Source organism: Thunnus albacares, chromosome 17, assembly GCF_914725855.1.
Source record: "Thunnus albacares chromosome 17, fThuAlb1.1, whole genome shotgun sequence".
Classification (NCBI taxonomy): domain Eukaryota; kingdom Metazoa; phylum Chordata; class Actinopteri; order Scombriformes; family Scombridae; genus Thunnus; species Thunnus albacares.
This window is the reverse complement of record NC_058122.1, coordinates 13,719,012-13,740,621: the sequence shown is the minus strand read 5'-3', so window position 1 is coordinate 13,740,621 and position 21,610 is coordinate 13,719,012. Positions and strand designations below refer to the sequence as shown.

The following is a 21,610-nucleotide window of genomic DNA, read 5'->3' as shown; positions in this document are numbered from 1 at the left end:
TGTTGTCTGGTTTCAAATCGAGCTGATTTATGAGGTCAGGCAGTAAGGCGTTGAAATGGCTTACTTTAGGATCTTTTTTCCCCCTCGTATTTCTCAAAACTCCTGAGTCCTTTTTTCATGCCTCATCAGTTGTATGCTCAGACACAGGGCCCAGAGGTTCATTTGCTGCTGCCATTTTGCTCATTCCAATTATGTGTTTGTGGTTTTGGATTGTGTTTGCTAGCAGATGGTTTGATAAATTATGATCAACCTGTGCCAGTGTAAATTAAAATGTCTCCATTTACATTTTGGAAATGTTAATTTGGCTACTGTTTTGGCAGTCTGTGCATCTGTTTAGAGGCAGGGTGTTTATATCTGTGTGCGCCCTCTGATGTTAATGTAATTCTTCGACCATATGGGGCGATGAGATAAAACAATATGGTTGGATTACATAAAGATATGACACAGAAATGCTTTTAACTGGAGCTTTTGTGTTTTATACATATTGTATGTTAAAATCCAGGTACTAATAATGCATATTGTAAATCAATTTAAAGAATTAAATGATGTCACAGTGATTGTAGAATGAACTTCGCCAATAATTGTAATAATAGGAGACTTTATTGAACCCCTTTGAGTGATTAGTGTGTTAGACTGAATACAATCTATTTGTCATATGCACACAAATATAGATCTTTCCCTCTGTCTCATTCACACACACACACACACACACACAGCCCCAAAATGGACATCAGAACACAGAGGCTATTTACCTCGAAAGGAGTACAGTCATTTATCCAAGAGCACAGAGAGTTCAAAGCAGTAATTAGTCTGTCTGAGGTTGAATTTTAATTACATGTTAGCATTATGCCCAGTATTGTCTTAGGTATGCAAATGTGTGTGTGCGTGTAAAGAATTCTTATCTTACATTCACACTGACACACTTCTTGGCTGTAGCACAATGACCACAGATCCTCACCGCCTGCTGTTGTGACAGAACAGAGAGCTGGAGAGGCAGAACAAGACACAGAGTGTTTGATCACAGTATAGGCTCAGTGCCTTCATCTTTAAATAGAATTTTACATTTCCTAATTGCATGTGAAGCCATGATGACGTCATGGTGACTCAGATGCTTATTAATAGTTGCAAATGGCATGTTTCGTGAATGCATGTTAGTTGTTTTCTTTGGTGTTTACTGGGAAAATCACTCTCATTTCCTGAAGATCAGGATGTGTTTTGTGAAGAGCTACATTTGAATATAACCATTGCTACCATCACCTTCTCACACTGTCACGCTGTTTAATTGTCAAATTGTTAATTTGTTATCATCCCCTTGGTAAATTTTCCATTTCCTTCCCAATTTAGACCGACCAAAATCAAGATTTCAGCTCACCCCACCAGTCTCATTCTCTTGAAATTGGTCTTAAGCTTTAAAACTTCTGTAATAGGAGTAACTGCTCATTTGGTCTTGTGGCATTTAGAGTTGCTTCATGTATGATGACTTTGAGTCAATTTCAAGTTATCCAGTGATGGAACACTGAGTTGTGTACAGAGGATAAGGCAGAGGAAGATGGCTGAGTGCTGAAAGTTACTGAAGTGTACTTGGCAAATAAGAACACAATGAGCTGATAGAAAAATGATGGTGGAGAGTGAGAAGAGGAGTTCACAAAGGACAAGGTTTGAAATTAGAGAGGAAAGTGGAGGTGGAGTGAGAGTAAAGAGAAATAAGCCAGAACGAAATGAAGAAAAGTGAGTGAGTAAAAAGGTAAATGTCAAGGTAGTTAGAAATGTCACTTTTCTAAATGTTTTCACCAAATTGTTTTGAAAAGCGTGCATGACAGATTCACCAGTCTGGGCTCACAAGGATGGTACTCGCTGGCTGTGTCCAAAATCACTTCTTCATCATCGTCATTTTGCATTTTTGCTATTTAGCTGTGGCGACGCACAACAGTAATTTTCACATTGTAAAATGTTCCACATAGCATTGTGGGATTGTTAGCAGAAAAGTGTTTCTTTTTTTGCTCCATTTTGAATTTTTGAGGGCACGACATAGTGGATAAATTCACACACACAATTCTGACACTCAGAGAAAGTGGTGGAGGGTAAATATAGTGTACTATATAGTAATAGAGAGTGATTTCACACTGACACAGCCACAAGAGGCAACATAGCTAGCATCCACATACCCAGAATACAATGTCTTTAAGCAACAGACTACTGAGGAAGTCTGTGGCATCTACACATACAGTCATAGTATTTTGTGTAGTATTGTTATATTCAAGAGACACTGAGAAGATTAATTTAGTTTTAGTTTTTTTAAGTCAATATATCATATTTGGTATTAAAGTTTGTGTGTAGTTTTGTACTAAGTGAAAGTGCCACACATGAACTGTGGTTGACATAGATGACATAGCTATTGTGGAAGGACATATAGGCTAAACCTGTTGGTCCCCAGTCAGTACACTGTAATTATTTAACATGTACCACCTCGTAACAAAAATACTTACAGTGTAATTAAATTCTGGGTCCCCTGTAAATGCATTTTTTTACCCCTTTATTTTACTTCTTTCCTTGTATCTTCTTTGTAGGTACCCAAGAGGTATTTCATCAGTACCCCATGTTATTAGAATATTTATACTGTAATTTGCAGGCTTTAATCTAAACTGTTACTGAAAAAACTGCACCTGAGCTCACAAGATAGCATCTCTTCTTCTTTCTGCCTTTCAGCCATTGATCGTGTCCAATGGCTCTACTGTCTTTAGAGAGACAGAAAAAGAGAGAGATGTCAAGAATTATTCATGGCCACTCTAACCTGAGCAAGGGCCACTTCTCCCCGCTAGTCATTAGAGCGAGATTTCCAAAGACAACGATGAAAACAGTCTCTCATTCATCATCCGCAGCTCTCAGGTGTAGACAGCAGACAGGGACTGAATATAATGTTGAGGCAGGAAAAACAGCACAATGGCTGGTGTGTTTTCACAATATATGAGAAGCCTGAATGAGCCGAGGGAGAAAAGGAAAAGATGGTCCTTATATTAATGTTAACACGCTGTTGCTAGCCACTAGTGTGATCAGAGTGGATACTCTGCCTTGAAACCTAGAGGGGGTTGTCCACCAGCCACAGGGTTGGCAGTTTGATCCCCAGCTCCTCCTGTCAATGTGTCGAAGTGTCCTTGAGCAAGACACTGAACCCCAAGTTGCTCCCGATAGTCAGGCCAACGCCCTGCATGGCTGCTCCACCGCCATCAGTGTGTGAGTGTGTGTGTGTTTGTGAATGCGTGAATGAGAAGTAAAGATTGTAAAGTGCTTTGTCTGTTAAGGTAAAAAGGTGCCATACAAGTGCAGTCCCTTTACCATTTAATGCTTTTTATCCACAAGGGAGATTTAATGTGTCCTGTCAACTGTCTCTCATCTTTGTTTTTGTGCTGTCTCCCCAAACAGGAATCTCTAGAAATGTAATTATTGATACCAGACATACCTGTCTGAATGTCATGAACTCTCCCCACCCTCCATCTTTCCCACCCTAATGACACTTGCAGTATCAAATCCAGATGCCTGATATATTCAACAAACAATATTGTAATGCAGTAGTTATACAAGGGGTAGAAAAAACTTTGAAATAACGTTTCTCATTTTTGCAAACACTGTGTGAAAGATGGGTCTTATTAGTTTTCTGTTAAACCACCATACTTCCATGTCCTTGGTACACCACAGATGGTTAGTTGGACCTCGTAACTGCTATTCCTCTCTGTTGATGCTATTTATACAATATGTGTTTGGCATGTGATTTCGAAGACAACCCTTAAACATATCCTCATACATATTAAATTGTATTACAGTGTAACAGATGATTTGGAAAACACTGCCAAACATCACTGTCAAATGCTGCTACCTGATATTCAACCCAACATGACCCACCTGCATTAATTATGGGGGCAACACAACAAGCTGCAAACAACAAACTGACATATTTTCACCTTATGAAGTTGATATGGTGAACATGTTGGCATATTTACACATCCAGTAGATACAGAGCAACATTTGCATTCATTTGGAGTTGTGTTTGTGACCACCATATTCACTCTCCTTTAAGGTTCTTTATTCACTCCTGAGGGAAATATGTGGCTCTTTAGCTGCTAAATGCTCCACTGTGTAGAGATTTTTTATCTGAGACAACTGCCTGCTGCATCTGAAATTGACACAAATGAGCGAGGTGAGAGTGAATGCCTGGCCCGTTACTGTGTCATTGCAACGGAAAAATGATGCCACACTCCAACAGCTGTTCAGTCAGAAACGCTCCGCCATCAAAATTCCAGCTGGGAATACTCTGTCTTAGCCCTTTATTTTTCTCTTGTGGTCAGCAGATGGAAAAATTTGGCATTGTGATATAAGAAGTTACACCCTTCGCTTGTTTACTGGTATACGCTGGCTCTGATTTTTTTTTTCCACTACACTATCAGATTTCTCTTCTCTCCATTCCTTGCTTTTTGTGGCTGGATGTAGAGTCACAAGTCAACATCCCAGGCAGTCCTTGTCTTTTTTCCATTAGCTTAACACAGCTATCCTTGGTTGGAGCTTTGTGTGTGTATACGTGTGTGTGTTGCAGTTGAGTCCTACATGACCCCTTAGCATTCCAGCAGAGTGGCATAAGTCACCATCAGGGCAGTATCTATTTCTCCAGGTCGGAAATAGGCATACAAGCAGTCGGAAATCTCCATCCTGGAGCACCCTTGCTCCAACACTTGTTTTCCAAATGTATGGAAAATAGTTGACGTTTGACACCTCATTCCAGCCTGTGAAGGCGACCAAAAATGACATTGTCATTGAGCCAAGTGGGCCAGTCAGTGATGAGTGAAAGGTTTTAGGTGTTGACTGATGTGTCACAAGGGGCCGTGGGATAGGGTCACCTAACTGGCTACTGCTGCTATTACTATTGTTGTGCTGCTTGCTCCTGATCTAATATGAAGCCTTTGTCACTATGCTGCAGAGCTCCTAATCCCCCAGCTTTCTTTCACTATGGTGACTGTCCCCAGGTGTCCTGAACATACGGCGAGAACAGTAATCCTGGTATTTTCCCTTCTGTGTTTATCTTTACAGCTGTTATAAAATTATACTGTTGAGTCAACTGTTGGACTCCAAGCAAGAACATATTGTTTCCATTCAGAGCAGCCCCATCAGAACTGTACCCAAGATGCGTACCTACAGGGACAATTTGCTGCTATAACAACGTTCATATGTCAGGATGACCTCCTTCACCCATGCTGTAATTGTCTCACTAAACTTAATAAAACAATCGATCGGATATCAAATATTTCTGTTTGTTTGTTTGTCTCCTGTCTGTCTTTCAGTACCGGATTGGCCAGCTGTATATGATCAGTAAACACAGTCATGAACAGAGTGAACGTGGGGAGGGGGTGGAGGTGGTCCAGAATGAGCCGTATGAGGACCCCGAGCATGGAGCAGGCCAGTTCACTGAGAAGCGAATCTATCTAAACAAGTGAGTGTCATGCCATGTAACATATGTTCACTTAAATTAAATAAATGATTTACAAGGTATATAACTAACTTCTTTAACAGTCCATTGATCCCCAAAGGAGAAATGTGTTTGATTGTCCAGCTCCACACACACATCACATATCTTGACTTTAAGTTCTACTAATATTTAATCTCTCGCTAATAAACCTCTGCATTCTATCACAATTCATTAGGCTGCTGCTGATAAAGCTGTCAGGAGGTATTTGACAAGGACAAGATGTGACTGTTTTTTTTACATTGCATAGCTGTCACTGGCACTCTCATTCTTGCAGCAGTCCTTGGTGATAAGACACAGATTAGCTGTTGGTTCGATGTCTAATGATGCGTTCATGTCATGCATCTGTAGCTGTGTAAAAATAGTCACATATAACTTATGACATCATAGGTTTTGCAAGCTGTTGTGTTTCAGGAATAAGAAAGGGAAAAAATGTAGCAAAGTGTTCCTTTTCGACTCTTTCCAAGCTCGTTTCCAGCGGGACCTGTGTTTTGGTGAATTTGATGAGCGTGAAATTGAGTATTTGATTTTCTGTTATGTAGATTACAATTGAATTAGCTACTGCATGCAAAAACAAGTCAAGTGTGGTCTCCTCACCCTCTTTTGTGAATTTGCTGTGAATGTGACCCTCGTGACACACTGCTGCACAGAAAAAAAATTACAGTGAGAAAAAAACATGTTATGTACATTTGTACAAAATATTAGACGCTTTTCATTGAGTACTCTGATGAGGTGAATCCAGGTGAAAGCCTGGGTTCACCTCATTGATTTCCCTCATTGAATCTCTAACGATCGCAAAGGATGACTTGTACACAAACAGAACGGTTGAGTTGGAGAAGAAATTTAAGGATTTGACACAACGGCAACAGGGATTGTGAAAAGAGGTCAATACTGAGTGTACGTATATAGACATCACTGACAGACTTTATAGTATGTTTGATTGGTTCTCTCTTTCCCAGCTAGAATTTGTTGGGTTTTCTTATCTTAGCTGTTCTTGGTGCATTAATCTGTGCATGGCTTCCTTCAACAGCAATGATTCAGTTTGCTCCTGGTCAGTCATATACTGCAGGCCTATCATCACACACTCCAATAATTCCAATAAATCCACACCAAACACTTGGCAGTGGGACAAATCCATCAATATAGCCAACTCCTCTCAAAGTAATGTAATTTAAAACTATTGATTTCCATAAAGAGATCGGACCACAGGGTCAGCTGCAGAGCAGTGCAGTTGAGCTGGTATGGATTCCACATCTTGCTCAAGCACTTGCAGATATGAACAACTAGATCCAGGTGTGATGTACTGTATTGATGTTTAGGCAGGACCTAAATGGATGAAGGTTTCAACAGTTAACATAGGTGGAGGCAGGCATTGTCTCTCATAGTAGCCCATTTCAGCGACAGGAGATTGTAGTGTTGCATAGTAATAAGACTGATAAGAGATAAGATTGTGTTATAGAGCAAAATAACTTATCCTTATAATAATGGGCACTTGGGTGCTCACTTATCCAGTTCTTTAATGATTTTATTTGTGTCCTGGACAGTTGCTTTACAGTATTTTTTGTACAATTTCACTTCCATGTCTTCTGTTGGTGTGATAAGTCCACATTGAGCAAAATAAAGTACTGTTAGAGACCACTGTGGCACTCAAAATACTCAAAAGTAAGACAATGAGACAGAGAAGAAAGGACAGCAGCATGGCGCAATAGCAGAGTGAGATGCAGAGAGGGTGAGATTTTGTGGTCAGAAGTGACAAGTAAGTGGGCCTTTGGGAAATGTGAAGTGTCATTGACAGAGGAAGGTTTAGTGCCGTTTTGTGTGTGTGTGTGTGCTTGTCTGAGTGTTGCTGTTTGTGTGGGCAGAGAAAAATAAAGTCAGTGCAAGTGATGGATAATTTGAGCAGTCACTGTCGGACACCGCGCCTGCCTCTCTCCGCCCACAAGCCACCTGTTACCATGTTATAGCTGCAGTCTGTGCATGTGTGTGTAATAAGTGTGTGTGTGGGTGTGTGTGGGTGGGTGGGTGTCGGACTTGTAGATAAGGCAGTGTAGGGGCATGTGACCAGTCTGCTGTGTCTGGACACTCCCCTGGCTGTTTGACAGCCCACTGGAGGGAGACCAGAAGGAACCGTCCGTCTCATGTCCTAGTAGCCCCTACAGACTCTTAGTGACAAACCAGTGTAATCTCCATATGGAATAAGAGGGGAAGAGGGTGATAACGTGGGAGTTAAATTAATCCACGGATGGTTTAACCGAGAATTATCCTGAAAATTTAATTTGGCAGAAATTTAATGATAGCTGTGTGTGCAATTGTGGTGCTATTGGCCTTGCTTGATTGGCTGATATTCAGTCAGGCAGAAATCTGGACCAACTGTGATTTTGGCTGCAGTGAACTGTTTCTGATGGGACTCAATAATGAGAAAGTCTCCAATCAAGATTTGGTGTCCTATTGTTAAAAGTGTCCAAGTTTTAAAAAGAAATCTGCTCTATTCACCTGTGAGTTTTTGTATTTCCAAAATCTGCGGCTTGGCAATTTCCCCTCCAGCTAACCAAGCTGTTGTTCCCCTTCCCCCAGTGATCTTTTGCATTTTGATTGGATGCCCAATGAGGTGCCTGGCTGCTCGGCTTCAACTATCAGCATTTAGAGTACATTTGTGCTGAGTAATAGCTAGTCCTCTGTACTTTTCCACCCTCTGTGTCCCTCTCTACATCTATCATGGTGCAAGCTCTGGAGAAATTCTACTGCAGGTTGCAGGGTGTAATCAGTATAATCAACTTTCCCAGGGGGCCATCATGGCTGCCTTGTATGGCCTCCATTATGGCTCCACACAGCTGGATGCTTTCTGGATGATAGTGCCAAGGAAAAGATTGGAGAAACTTTAAAAGAGGAGCACTCTCTGACTGAACAGCACATAAGCTATTTGTCTCATCTTCTCCTTCAGTTCACTAATCCCTTCACTTCTTTTTATGTGTTTCAGCAAGCTGCCCAGTTGGGCCAGAGCAGTGGTCCCTAAAATTTTCTATGTCACAGAGAAGGCTTGGAACTATTACCCGTACACTATCACAGGTAATGCCTTAATTACACATCCTTGCACTTGAATCTATAATGTACATTCAAAAAGTGTGCACATTCATGCAATACACACATTATTACCTACTGTTCATTATATTATCTAACAAAAATTAGTCTCCCTCTTTTATAACGTTACCCTCTGCTGATTTGTACAACACATACACACACACACACACACACACCGGTTTTCCGCGGCCTTCCACAAACATGATCCGGTTCACCTGCTGGCAGCCATTATATGGGATGACTGGGAGGGCAAAAGGATATAGAAGCAATATTCTGTCCAACACAATCCACAATGAGTAGAGGGGAGGGAGGGATGTGTGATGGAGAGATGACAGACAGGTCGTAATTAAGGTGTGTAAGGCTAAACATTAAGTTTATAAACCATCCAGTATGATATATTTATATTCACCAAAATTATAAGGAATCAGTGGAAGTATGACATGAACACAAGAAAATAGCATCATCTTATTTGCATTTTTATTGTAATACACCAATCTCTGTATCAAAAGTTTGTATGATGTGTTGCATAAAATACAACTGCACTTGTTTTTCAAAGGCATAATATGATGTCATATGTTATTGTGGCACATTCAGCACACCTGACACTTTAAGTGTTGTTTTTATCATCTGTTTACACCAGGTTGCAATATCCTTCAGACTAACCTGACACAAAGATAGTGTTAGTATTTGTGAACGTGCCAGACAGTTATTTTGAAGCTGTTGTGTTGTGGTATTCCTGTAAAGTGTTTCAGCATTATAGTCTGTCACAACTTTTGAAAGTTAAACAACCATTCAGCAGGTTCAGATGCTTTAAATGCTACAAAAAATACTGTGAGGACATAAACCATCAGCAGTCTGCAGATATCACATTGCCACATAGTTATGTTGAACTTTCAATAACTGTGAGCACTGCAGTAAGCTAAACAACATAGGAGCAGCTGCACAGGGACGTGCAACTCATCTGTACGAATAGTATGTCCATGTGACAAACATGTGGCTAAATATGCCTTCAGTAGGATCATGCACATACAAAAAAATCAGTGTCACAGATTAAAAAAACAAAAAAAAACAAAACAGGACTTCATGTCATAACAAAATTGACTCTTCTTATGTTTTTTCAAATGGAACTGAAGTGATATTGCTGAGGCTTAATGTTCCTTTTTCCATTCTGAACTAAATTATTTTTTTCTCCTCTATTCCCCTCTGATCTGTCTCATACCGTTTCATGTCTTTGTTCTCTTCTACCTGTCTTCACACACTTCCCATTTCTGTCCATTCCACTGATGGCCTCTGCTGGGAATGTGGTCAGAGTACACGGTGAGTAATTTTAATGTGTCTGCAGCCATGCATGCACACACAAAATCACACATACAGCGTACTTGATCCAACAGCTGACATGTAAATCAGTGGGTTGGAAGTTAAAGGGTTAGGTGAGAGAAGCTGTTGGCACGGGAAGGAAAATGTGTATGGGATTTTTTTTTCTGATACAATCCAGTTTCCTCTAACATGAATTCATGGTCGCTTGAAATGAAGACGAGACATATTTTCAACATATTTATCATGTAACGCAAAACCGTCATAGTACCAACCATTATTGTCAGGGATAACATATTCTGAAAGTATCGTATCATGAGTTATACTGTGATTTCCACCTAATGTGTGTGTTTGTGTGTGTGTGTGTGTAAGTGAGAGAGCGGGAGACAGACTTCTGCACGTGTTTGTGATATTATTCTGACCTTCATTCATCAGATTTTGCTCACAGCCCCTGAAGCTTAATGCAAATAGAAACAACATCTTGTCTCAGATTTTGGCATTTTTTATGCAGTGACATTTAAATACAAACATCCCATCTTTGAGACACAAGTAATTTCACATCAGTGGAAAAACCCAGTGTGATCTGGAACCTTGATGAAATCCAACCAGCATGTTTTATATTTAATTTTTTTACAGCTACGTTTATTTGTTTTTTCTCCTTTTGTCTTTGTGATTATTTTATGTTATACATGATTATGAAAAATGAGAATAACCCTGAACTTACAGCATCAAAACAAACACTGTGCATGCAAGTAAAAATGGAGAGGAAAACTGGGCATATTACCTCAACAGTCAATAGCAGACAGTAATTGGCATCAACTATCCCTTCATTCATTTTCTACTCATCGTCCAAGTCCGAGCTGTCTGGCAGCAGACTAAGCAATGTAACCCAGATGTCCTTCTCCTTGGCTGCTTCCTCTGTGTCTTCCTGGGTAATTATGAGGTATTCCCAGGCCAGGAATAATATGTAATCCCACCATTATGTTGTGGGTCTGCCCCGGGGTCACCTCCCAGTTGGATATGCCTGGAATACCTCCACAGGGAGGTGCCCAGGATGAATCTTAATCAGAATCCTGATCGACGAAGGAGCACAGGTCCTACTCTAAGCTCCCTCCAGATATCTGAACTCCTCACCCTTCCTATAAGGATAAGCTTAGGCACCCTGTGAAGGAAACATACATGTTATATCTGAAAAGTAATTGCTTCAATCACCATCCCAGAGCTCATGACAATAGAGGTTGATTTAATACGAAAAATGCATCTCTGCTGCACCAGTCCACTAGTCAAAATCAAGTAATTAAGGAAATTTACCTTAGAAAACATTAAGAGACCCCACAGCTCTCACTGGTACAACTGGTTAATCGACTGTTGCTGAGAAAAAGCACTAATGATTTTCTCTGGGACATTTGGGAGACTGGCCTGCCCACCTTATGTCAAAGGCAGCAAGGAAACATCAATGAAACACAGATAAACAGCAGCAGGCTGATCGTCTCCCCTGAGCTACTTTGGACATCTGGATGTGTGAGGAAGGTCATGGCAGCTCATGTGGAAGTCATTTTTCCTAACTCAAGAACTGTAAGAGTATAAATGTTGCTGAAAAGGAGAATATGTGTCCTCTTTCTTGGAAAAATACACCGCGGGTTTACAAAACAGCTCCTCCAGTGTATTCTCATTTCAGTAAGAGCTCCCTAACCCTCCAACAAGACAGAGGGAGGCTTGTAAGTTAAACAAGTATTAATAGGCGGTGTTGATGGTGCTTGTGTCATCACGCTGCCTCATGGGACTGATTCAGCTTGGGAAGGTTTTGTTATGATTAGCCTGAGGTGGGTGGTGGCGAGGCAAAAGATGAGGATAATGAATGTTAGTGCAAATGATCATGACCTAGATTTTTTGTTTAAAAAGCAGACGTAAATGATAACAGATTAAAGGAACTGACAAAGTAAGACCACAAAAACAAATCGTGGGGAAGCAACCAATGCATAAACACATCACACACAATGCCTGAATTGTGTTGGTGCATTAGCCCATGAAAACGCCGCACATTGTGATACTGGTGAAGATTCCTGGACAATAAGGACTATGATGAGGAAATGAATAACGAGGAGTCAATGATGATGTCCAATAAAGCTTAATCAGTCTTCTGTGAATGACGTTATCTCCTCCAGGATGAAGGTTTATGTGTTTCTCACATGTACATGCACTTTTCTCACTGTCTCCTTCTAAGACTCTCAAGGCCAGTAAGCTCAACTAGGCAGCAAAGCTTTACTGCACTGTGCACAGTAATTACAGTGAGAAAAGGCATATACTCTCTCTCTCTCTCTCTCTCTCTCTCTGTCTTTTTCTTACACACACACACACACACACACACAAACTCACACACCTATGCATTCACCATGAGCTCCCAGCATCAAGCCCTATAGTTTATTCTTTCCTGTGCTGCAGGGCAAAATTGATCTGTGGTGTTGCGTCTGTCCTGCTGTGTCACACACACATAAACACACACACACACACACACACTGGCTTGTATATCAACAGCTTATGTAACCAGTATTCCACTCTTTGGTTGTATAATAATGGGAAGTGTTAAGCTTTAATCTAATCAAGCTGCTGTGTTTAAGAGCCGATGTCAACATGGCCAAAGGCAATAAAGTGTGTGTGTGTGTGTGTGTGTGTGTGTGGTGCTGCTCATGAGCAATGCCATTGTAAATCTACACAGTGAGAGAATAATCATTATTGCTCATCTGGTTTGGGTGATAAAGCACAGACGTAGAGACACACAATTAGTCTCTCATCTAATCCTGTGGATCAGGTGACAGCAATCTAACTATGTGATGTGTGTAATTATCCCGGGACAAAGTCACCACTGTGCATATGAATTTCTGAATCTCTTGTCTTTTTTTTTGTCCCCTCCAGTGCTCCTTCCTGCCCAAGTTTTCCATCCACATAGAGACCAAATACGAAGACAACAAAGGGAGCAATGATAATGTGAGTAGAGCTGGGAGTGGCGTGTGGTCGGGAGGGTATTGTGTGGGTAGATCTGACAAAGAAAGAGGGGATCTCAGCATGGCTTTTCAACAGATTTCGGGTTTTCTTTTTTCAGGTGTTTCACACCATCTTCTCTCTTGTACCTTCACACACCTGTCTGTTTTACTGCTTCGTCTTTTTTTTTCTTCACAACCTTCTTCTTTCTTCAAAGCCTCTAAATCAACACTGGTGAATTCTCATTGTCAAAGGGTTATTGCATCACTGTGCCTTCATCTAATTGTAAAATTTTGCCCATAATTCTGTCAGTGTTTTTTATTAAGTGAAGAGGATTAGCAGTCATTACACTGTGTTGCGTGATCAAGTCTTTCAGTGAAATAATTAATTTTGCTCAAACTAATTTGCATTTATTGATATCTCACTCAAGACCACAAGCCTACTGTATATCTTTTGATGATGTTTTTCCATTGAAATATTAATGTTTCTTGAAAAGGAGATCATTATAGAAAGTTGTGTCGATGAGCTACAGTTGAAAGTAGAAAATAAACTCTTCACCACCTGCCTCAGTTCTGTGACACTTCCATTAACAGCTTAAAGTCACAAAGATCACAGAACCATTTCTCCAGTTTAGTTCATTTTAATGAAAGTTATTGGATTGGTAGTTTTAAACCATTATTGCCAATTCAATTAAGTATAGCAGAAACACATGGATATTTCTAATGATAATAATATGAAACAAGATTTGAAGGAAACTATTACATAAGAAAAAAGTAAATGTTGATTTTCTCTTACAGCATCATGACAAACTTTTAGTTTTGTTGAGTCTCTCATCATTGTTGAAAGCACTTTGCTTGCTCTCCGCCTCTCCTTAACAGTCTGAAGGTTATGCAATACTGCAGAAAACAAAGAGGTCGCAGCTCCACTCAGTGGTGGGTCACGGGTGCTGCAAATTCATTGCGATGGTTTCACAGATGGTCATAATTTCACATCTGAAACTAAGCGTAACAAGTGAGGGTGTTGTAGAAGCGAGCGCAGAAGAGTTTACACTTCCCCCCGTCACCTTCACCATTTGTGCAGTCGCTGCTATTATTTCTCTTTTCTCTCTCTCTCCTCTTCTCCGATTTGTTTTAAAAACCTTTCCATCTCTCTGGCTGCCCTTTCTTCCTTCCGCTATGACTGTACAAATACTGTCTAAAGTATGTAGGAAGTATCATCAACTCTCTGTGATGCAGGAGCTGTGAAAGCGTTCTGAAAAGAACATATAACCATATCCAACATTGCTTTGTCGTTAGTGTGAGTCACACAGGAAGAAATCACTGACCACACAGTGTGTCACTAAGTGTGTGAGTCACATTTATCCTCACAGTTTGTTAAGTGTATTGTTTGAGATTAAAACCAGAGGTAAAGAGGGTGCTCATCATGTCATCTATGCTTTGTGCATTTAAGATCAGTAGGAGTCAGCCCCCTTAACCTCGTTGAACCTTTGCTTTCCTGTGAATTTTTTTTTTTCCAAACTGAATCACCTTTCAGACCATTTTTAACACTTCCAGTGTGTGTGAAGGTGCACCACATATATCCCACAACATTTGTCACCCCTTAAAGTGCATTATTGATTTAGCTGTCCTCACATATTGAACTCTGTTTGTTCCTCAGATCTTTGGCAGCGAGCCTAAAGATGAAGAAACAGAGGTGTGTTTCGTGGACATCGCCTATGATGAGATCCCTGAGCGCCACTACAAGGAGTCAGAGGTGAGGAGGGTCAAGCCACTGATATTAGGATACACTGTGTGAACGAATAAATGAACATGCACATGCACACATGGCAGAGATAAAGAAAGAAGGAAAGACAGATGAGATTGTAAAAGGAGAGAATAGAGGCGAGAGGATGTAGATGCAAAGAAGAACAAGGGGAGAAATGAGAAATAAAGAGAAGAGATGGCATGTACTCTGTGAGCAGAGTAAACACAATAGTGTGTTATTTCTCTCTGGCAGCACCAGCTCACTTTTGACCACCAGCTGGCCATGATGGAAGGGAGGGAAAATCATTTTTATGTGTGGGGGGGAAATGATGGACACTTGCTGTGGTGATTTGACATTTGTATGCATGTGCGCGCCCGTCTATCAGGGCGTGATGGTCATAAAGAGCTGAGCTATTAATAATCAAGAGGGGTCATGACAGCACTGCGGTGGTGTTTTATTATTGACACTCCCACTTACTCACACACACATATAAACACCTCCCACTGGGCTTTATGGTCTTCTGCTTTTGTCCACTCAGAACTAAGAATAGCACAGAGATGCCATCCAGGGCTAAACGTGGATGTCAGATGGCTGTATGTAAATATCATTTGATTTGAAAAGACAGATGGGTTTTACATACACTGCAATCACACCTGACAATGCACCACAGAGGCCGGTGTCATGAATGAATGAACCACAGTTACCAGTGTGGTCACATGATCAATGCACTAATAGCAAGTGTGTGTTTTTGCCTGCACACAGACGTCATCACAGATTTTTCGGAATTTAAATAAAAGAGAATGATAACATAGCTACTCGTTTCATACTCTTTCCTGGTTCATTATATCTGGATGTTATCTATGGATGGAATAGTATGACATTATGTGAAATAAGCTTATTTGCTTTCATGCTGAGAGTTAGATAAGAAGATCGATACTACTCTCATATCTGTCTGTTCAATATGAAGCTACATCCAGCAGCCACTTAGCTTAGGTTAGCACAAAGATCGGAAACAGGGTGGACAGCTAGCCTGGCTCTCAAATGAACCTGTCTACCAGCACCTGTAAAACTCACTTATTAAAACTATGTGTAAAGGGGATTACACATAGATGTATTATAGGAACTGGATACCATAGACAGATAGGCGCCCATTCAGTCAAATGAAAATTGCTCGCCTGATGCATTAGCCAAAAAACTTTAAAACTTTAAAATCACTTTTCTAGAAAGTTTTATGATACAAAACCTTTGTGGATTAAAAATTAATAATACAGAGTAATAATTAACCTTGTTGCACTCTGAGGTGTTCTGTCAACAGTGTTGCAGACGTCTCATTTATAATGGGGGTCTATGGGGAAATAGCTTTTTGGGCTGCAAGGGAATTTATTTGCTGCAATACGAGTGGGTACTCGGGGAAATTGGCAGCAAGGCTGAGTGGCTGCACCATATCCAGCTCGCTTAATACATCCATGGGGTTATGTGCCAGACTATTTCTTGGCTGTGTGCAGTAACCTCCTGGAGTCTTGTCATTGCTGGGTCTCCGCTGGTTGCTCCAGGAAGTTAGTGCACCCAGCCAAGAAATAGTCTGGCACATCATCCCCCATAAAACCACAATGTGTGAACATATAATGTGTTCATTGGTAAACTTTAGAGTTGCTAGTAGGCAGACTTCGTTACCTTTGAAGAGCGAGCAAAGCTAGCTGTTTCCCCCTTGTTTCCAGTCTTTGTGCTAAGCTAAGCTAACCAGCAGCGGACTGTAACATCATATTAACTGTACAAAAGTGTACAATCTTCTCATCTCTTAGCAGGAAATCATTTAAGTATATTTCCCAAGATGTCAAACCAGTCCATTAAATTTTAATTTGACAGCCCCAGGCATCTGTAGCGATGTCACTCACTTAATTTTAGTTTCAAAACTTCAGTGCATATATTTCTTTCTACACCCATAGCTGTATTTTGCGGTTTCATTGTCATTTAATTGTTGAGGAAATTGTTGAGGAAATTGTTCAGGAAACGCTTCATCAAATCTGGAAAAGTTTAAGGTGAAATATAAATTGACACGATATTTCAAAACAGAGGTAGCTCTCATTAGATTGTTTCATCTTTTTCCTTTTTGTCTGCCAAGAAACTTTATAGCAGTTTTTATGTGCAGACAAATGCAACAGGCCTCCTCCACCTCCACTGTAAATATTTCCCCGCAGGGATGGAGAGAGTTGTGTATCACCCCTGCACACACTCTGTCACAGTCAGACATATAACCCTAAAGACAAATGAGCACTACTGTATAATTAGTCTATAGGGAGAAGTGATTAATGTATGTAAAGTCTGTGATTAGGGACCTCCTGTTGTGCAGCTTGGCTGTACTCTGCATGTAGCTGATAATGAAGGTAGGTGATCCTGTCTCAGGCAGGGAGGGAGAAATTAGTGTGTGTGTGTGTGTGTGTGTGTGTGAGAAAGAGAGAGAGAGAGAGAGAGAGAGAGAGAGAGAGAGAGAGAGAGAGAGAGAGAGAGAGAGAGAAGTGAGGTAAAGTATGGGGGAAAAAAGCATTTTAATAAGGTCTTAACCAATTCTTTAAGACATTTTTTGGCTTTCTTTTCCCACATGCTCAATAATGTGATGAGATTTTCCAGATGCAAAAACTTCTTATTTTCTGAACCTGCTGTCTCATGGTCTTGTAGGACTTGCGGCATTTCAAGTCAAAGAAGACTAACCGAGGCCTCCTACAGGAAGGATGGATCAACACCCAAGACCCCATCATGTGCTCCTACAAACTAGTGACAGTCAAGTTTGAAGTCTGGGGCCTGCAAACACGCGTGGAGCAGTTCGTACACAAGGTCAGGACGAAAAAAATTCTTGGTTGAACTTTTTTTGTTGAGACAAGTTCTACAGAAATAAACTCTTACACAGCCAAACTTTTTGACCCGTATAGATTGCTGTCAGCGCCCGAAGCGTTTCATTTTCTGCTCTGAAATCATATGATACACAACCAGTCGGCCAAATCAGATGTTCCATTATCACCCTCTACAATATCTACCCTGTTCACTTCCTGCAGATTGCCCTGCACCATCTCACTTTACCTTGGCTGCACAGTTTAAACTTCTTATCTTGTATTTCCCAAATCCATTTTGCCTAGCCCTCTACAGCATCTGTCCCTCGGGTGAACTGTCCCTGTCCTCTTCTTCTTGCCTGAGGCACACACACACACACACACACACAGGCAGGCATGGTCATTACTCACCTGGTAACGCCAGGAGTGACTCATATTAATCACATTCCTCAGGGGGTGAACGGAAACCTTTTGCACTTAAAATGTTTTGAAACTCTCAGCGGCCTTCAGAATGAACTCAATCTGATTCACATCTTCTCTCCTTGAACTCCCTCCCTGCCTGCACCCCTCTCTGACTTTCTTCCTCTGTGATCTCGCCTCTTTTCTCTTTTCTTTTTTTTTCCAATTCTGTTCAGGTGATTCGAGATGTCCTGCTGTTAGGACACAAGCAGGCCTTTGCCTGGGTGGATGAGTGGATAGGTAAGTGTCTTTGGGTTAGTTTTATAGCCGTCGATTCGCCTCAAGATTGCTGTTTGATGTTGTGGAAAAACTAAAGTCTGTTTACCCTCATGTGGAACATAGTTTACTTGATGTAGTACAATCTGTGTGACTCAAATCCAAAGTATACCTCATAGCAAGTATTATCAAACTGATACAGCTGATAAGGATGTCTTTTAAAGGGCTAGTGTGGCTAATTTTTAGGTTGTAAACACTGAAAAAAACTATTCATATATGATGTATTTCTATTATCTCAGGAACAGATAACAGCTGGTTTACCCATCTTTTTCATCACTTTCACATTCCTGTACATACTGTGAATATTGTACACTATTGCTTTTGGCTTGGAACATTGAAACATATATAAAAATGAAAAAAAGGTCTCTGTATGGACAGAGAACCCTCTTGTTTAGCACTTTATCCTAAAATGCCAAATGACAAAAACTCAGCGCTCAAACTATACAAAGTGTTTTTTGTGTTTCATGACACTTAGTGAAATGAATGAAGCTGTCTGATTTCAGCTTCCATCCTCTGGTGGTATTAAAGCCACATACTATAGATGTGGTTTCCATGTTTATAGAAACTTCACTGTTTTCTGCTGTAGGCTCTCTTTTCATCTTCCACTGTTTAATGATTAATTTCTACGGAGCCCCCAAAGTCCCAAAAGAGGATATTTTTTAATCTTGTCCACACAAGTTATTATCTTGTTCTCTAGGACTATGGAGGCTCCGAAGAGTTCACATTTTTTCTGAGGCGTTATTATTTAACTTATTCTCTAACCACTGTGCTCCAAGCAACCTGTCATAAATGTTTCATTATCTGCTTTGCACAAGCTGCTGTAATAACAGATGCACAGATGTAACCATGCACTTACTCACAAGTGCACATATAAAACGATGCTCTCCCTTCTGATAGGTGTTGGATTTGAACCACTTGGCATGAACCCTCTCTGATCAGTATATTCCCGACTTGGTGCTATGCAGCTTTCTTTTTGAAGAATCCCAGGACTTATGTAGCTTCTGATAGAGATGTCAGAATAATCAATGTAACATCAGAGACTGAGTGTGTAGTGGGCAAAGCTAACCATCACTGCAATATTAAACAGATAGATTTAGATATATTTAGCACAAATATTTCAAAAGAGGCTATTTTTACAGGCCAATAAAAGACACTGGAGACATTCTTTAATGTTTTTTTAATTAGTAAATATCATAGTATGTTTGGAAGCTTCTTATATAAGCCAAACCAAACAGTAAGTTCAGGTGATTTAGTACTTATAGGGCATCTTATTAAACTTTATAGACATTGCTGCATGTTCACAGTTTGCTATTTTGTATATCATATAGCTGTATTCCTTTCTCTTGTTGTCTTGACATAGAGCCCACATAACATTTCTTGGATTTTTTAATAAAGAGTAACCATAGCCAACATCTTCTGTAGTATTCAATTATGAACTTACCTTCATCCTCACAAATCAGGAGAGTCCTATCTCTCTTTCTAATCCTGCAATGCATCCATCCCAACAGACATGACCATGGAGGAAGTGAGAGAGTACGAGCGTGCCACACAGGAAGCCACCAACCTGAAGATCGGCACCTTCCCCCCAGCCATTGCCATCACAGCGACGCCCCTGCCATCCAGCACCCGCAGTGGGCCCAACAGCGCCCCGTCCACTCCCCTCTCCACCGAGGCCCCAGAGTTCCTGGCAGTGCCAAAGGAGCGTCCCAGGAAGAAGTCAGCTCCGGAGACCTTGACCCTGCCGGATCCGGGCCGCAGGGATTCACTCTTCAAACTGCCCAGCTTCTTCTCCTGGAACTCCAGTCCGCAGCCAGAATGAAAGCAGGGCTGTCCCACTGGTGAACGCCCTCGACCTGTGGATCAGTGGAGGATGCCTGCCCAGCACATCCCACATTGCCCCCTCAGCCAGCTGAAGTGAATGAGACTTTTCACTGTCCTGGTGATCCCAGCCTCCCCCTCCCTCCCTCCCTTCCTCCCACCCCTCTCTCTCAGCAGACTCGCCAGTGTTACAGCAAAGCCAACAGCTCTCAGACTGCCTTTACAGGTACAGGCAGGCAGCCTGATCTCCAAAGCAAAAAGTCCTGCAGGTGTAAAGGTAATAGCTCATCCCATTGAGAGTCTAATAAAAGCAACTGGAGACTCTTCATTATCGCCTTTTCCTCAGATAACAGCCAGCCAGCACCACGCATCAGACAGTAAGAACTACGGAGTCCAATTAGCCAGACTGAGTGTAGCGTACATTCCTGAAAATGTTTCACCCCTCAGAGCATCACCTTGCTTTTTATCCGAGCTCAGGGTGTGTTGATAAGATATGATGAGATTCAATCACTGCACATAAACTTTAAATGTACAGAACTTGAGTTTTTGCTTTACCTTTAGCATCAGGGTCTCTCTGGCTTTGTTAACTGGAGCTTGTGGTTTATGGTATCTATTTATGTGGTTGGGACTTTTTGACAGATTCATGTTGGCCACTGTATCAGTTGAGTATTATGGTTTTCACAGTAAGGTGTAAGGTGATTGTGTATTCTTGTAAATACTGTATGAACATTGAATAACCAGTGAAATGTCAGTACTTCTAAAAGAATATCATATCCAGTGACGAGGCCGCTATGAACTTGCTGTTATGTATTTTAAAAGACAGGATTCTCGCTATCTTCTGTAAGTGTTTGTTTATTATAGTGAGTTCTGTCAGCCATAATGTCTTCAAATGACTTATGTAATTGCATGATTTTGACTGCAGGAGCTGTTCTCTGTTTTATCTGCCTCATACTTGATGTTGTGTTTTAACTGAGTTTTTACAGACTGGTTTATATGTCGTTTTGCTCCTATAATCATTTCAGCTGTATTCATTTTCAGTCATGCTGTTAGTGGGTTTTGTATTCAGTAGATTAAATGAAATAAAATACTGTTGTAGCTGTAATTGTGTGAGGAGTCTTTGCTAAAAGACCATTTGTTTAAATGGAATTAAACAGAACCACTTAAAGCAAGTAAACTTATTATCTAAGACAATTCAGAAGCAAAAGGATTTATTAAAATTTAGAGATGATGAAGCACTTGTGGGACATATGAAATATTTCCTACGACTTCACTCATAACATGACTTCAAATATCAGCAGACTAGATGTATCTATAAATGCCAACGTTGAAACCGTGTTATTTTTCTGACCTCAATTATTGCTCTGTGCTTTCATTTATAGTATATTTAAAATAACTTTTTGAACATTGTACATTTTTGCATTCCTTTAATGCACTTTGATTTCTAACTGCTCATGTCTGAGCTCAAAGATAATAAGACTTTTATAAAGCATTTTATAATCATCAATAATGAAAATAACCATCAGTTGCAGCTAATGACTATTAATTTCCGTAGTCAATTGTTCTTTTTTTATTCACACTATAAAACTGTGGTATTTTTACACTACAGTTG

At 40.6% G+C, this 21,610-nt stretch overlaps 1 protein-coding gene across 2 annotated transcripts in view; it reads left to right on the top strand.

Annotated features, from left to right (window-relative positions):
• LOC122966628 (cytoplasmic phosphatidylinositol transfer protein 1-like) overlaps positions 1–21,103 on the top strand; it is a 51,477-nt gene extending 30,374 nt beyond the window's left edge. The window contains exons 2-10 of one of the 2 annotated variants that reach the window (XM_044330879.1): positions 5,328–5,476; positions 8,487–8,575; positions 9,897–9,904; positions 12,815–12,886; positions 14,537–14,632; positions 17,300–17,455; positions 18,084–18,147; positions 19,692–19,935; positions 20,141–21,103. In XM_044330879.1, the coding sequence (XP_044186814.1) occupies positions 5,328–5,476; positions 8,487–8,575; positions 9,897–9,904; positions 12,815–12,886; positions 14,537–14,632; positions 17,300–17,455; positions 18,084–18,147; positions 19,692–19,935; positions 20,141–20,246 (984 nt within the window). In that variant the 3' untranslated portion in view covers positions 20,247–21,103. Of the gene's footprint in view, positions 1–5,327; positions 5,477–8,486; positions 8,576–9,896; positions 9,905–12,814; positions 12,887–14,536; positions 14,633–17,299; positions 17,456–18,083; positions 18,148–19,691 lie in introns of both variants that reach the window. The other variant, XM_044330878.1, reaches the window with a different exon arrangement.
• The last annotated feature ends 507 nt before the right edge of the window (positions 21,104–21,610 follow it).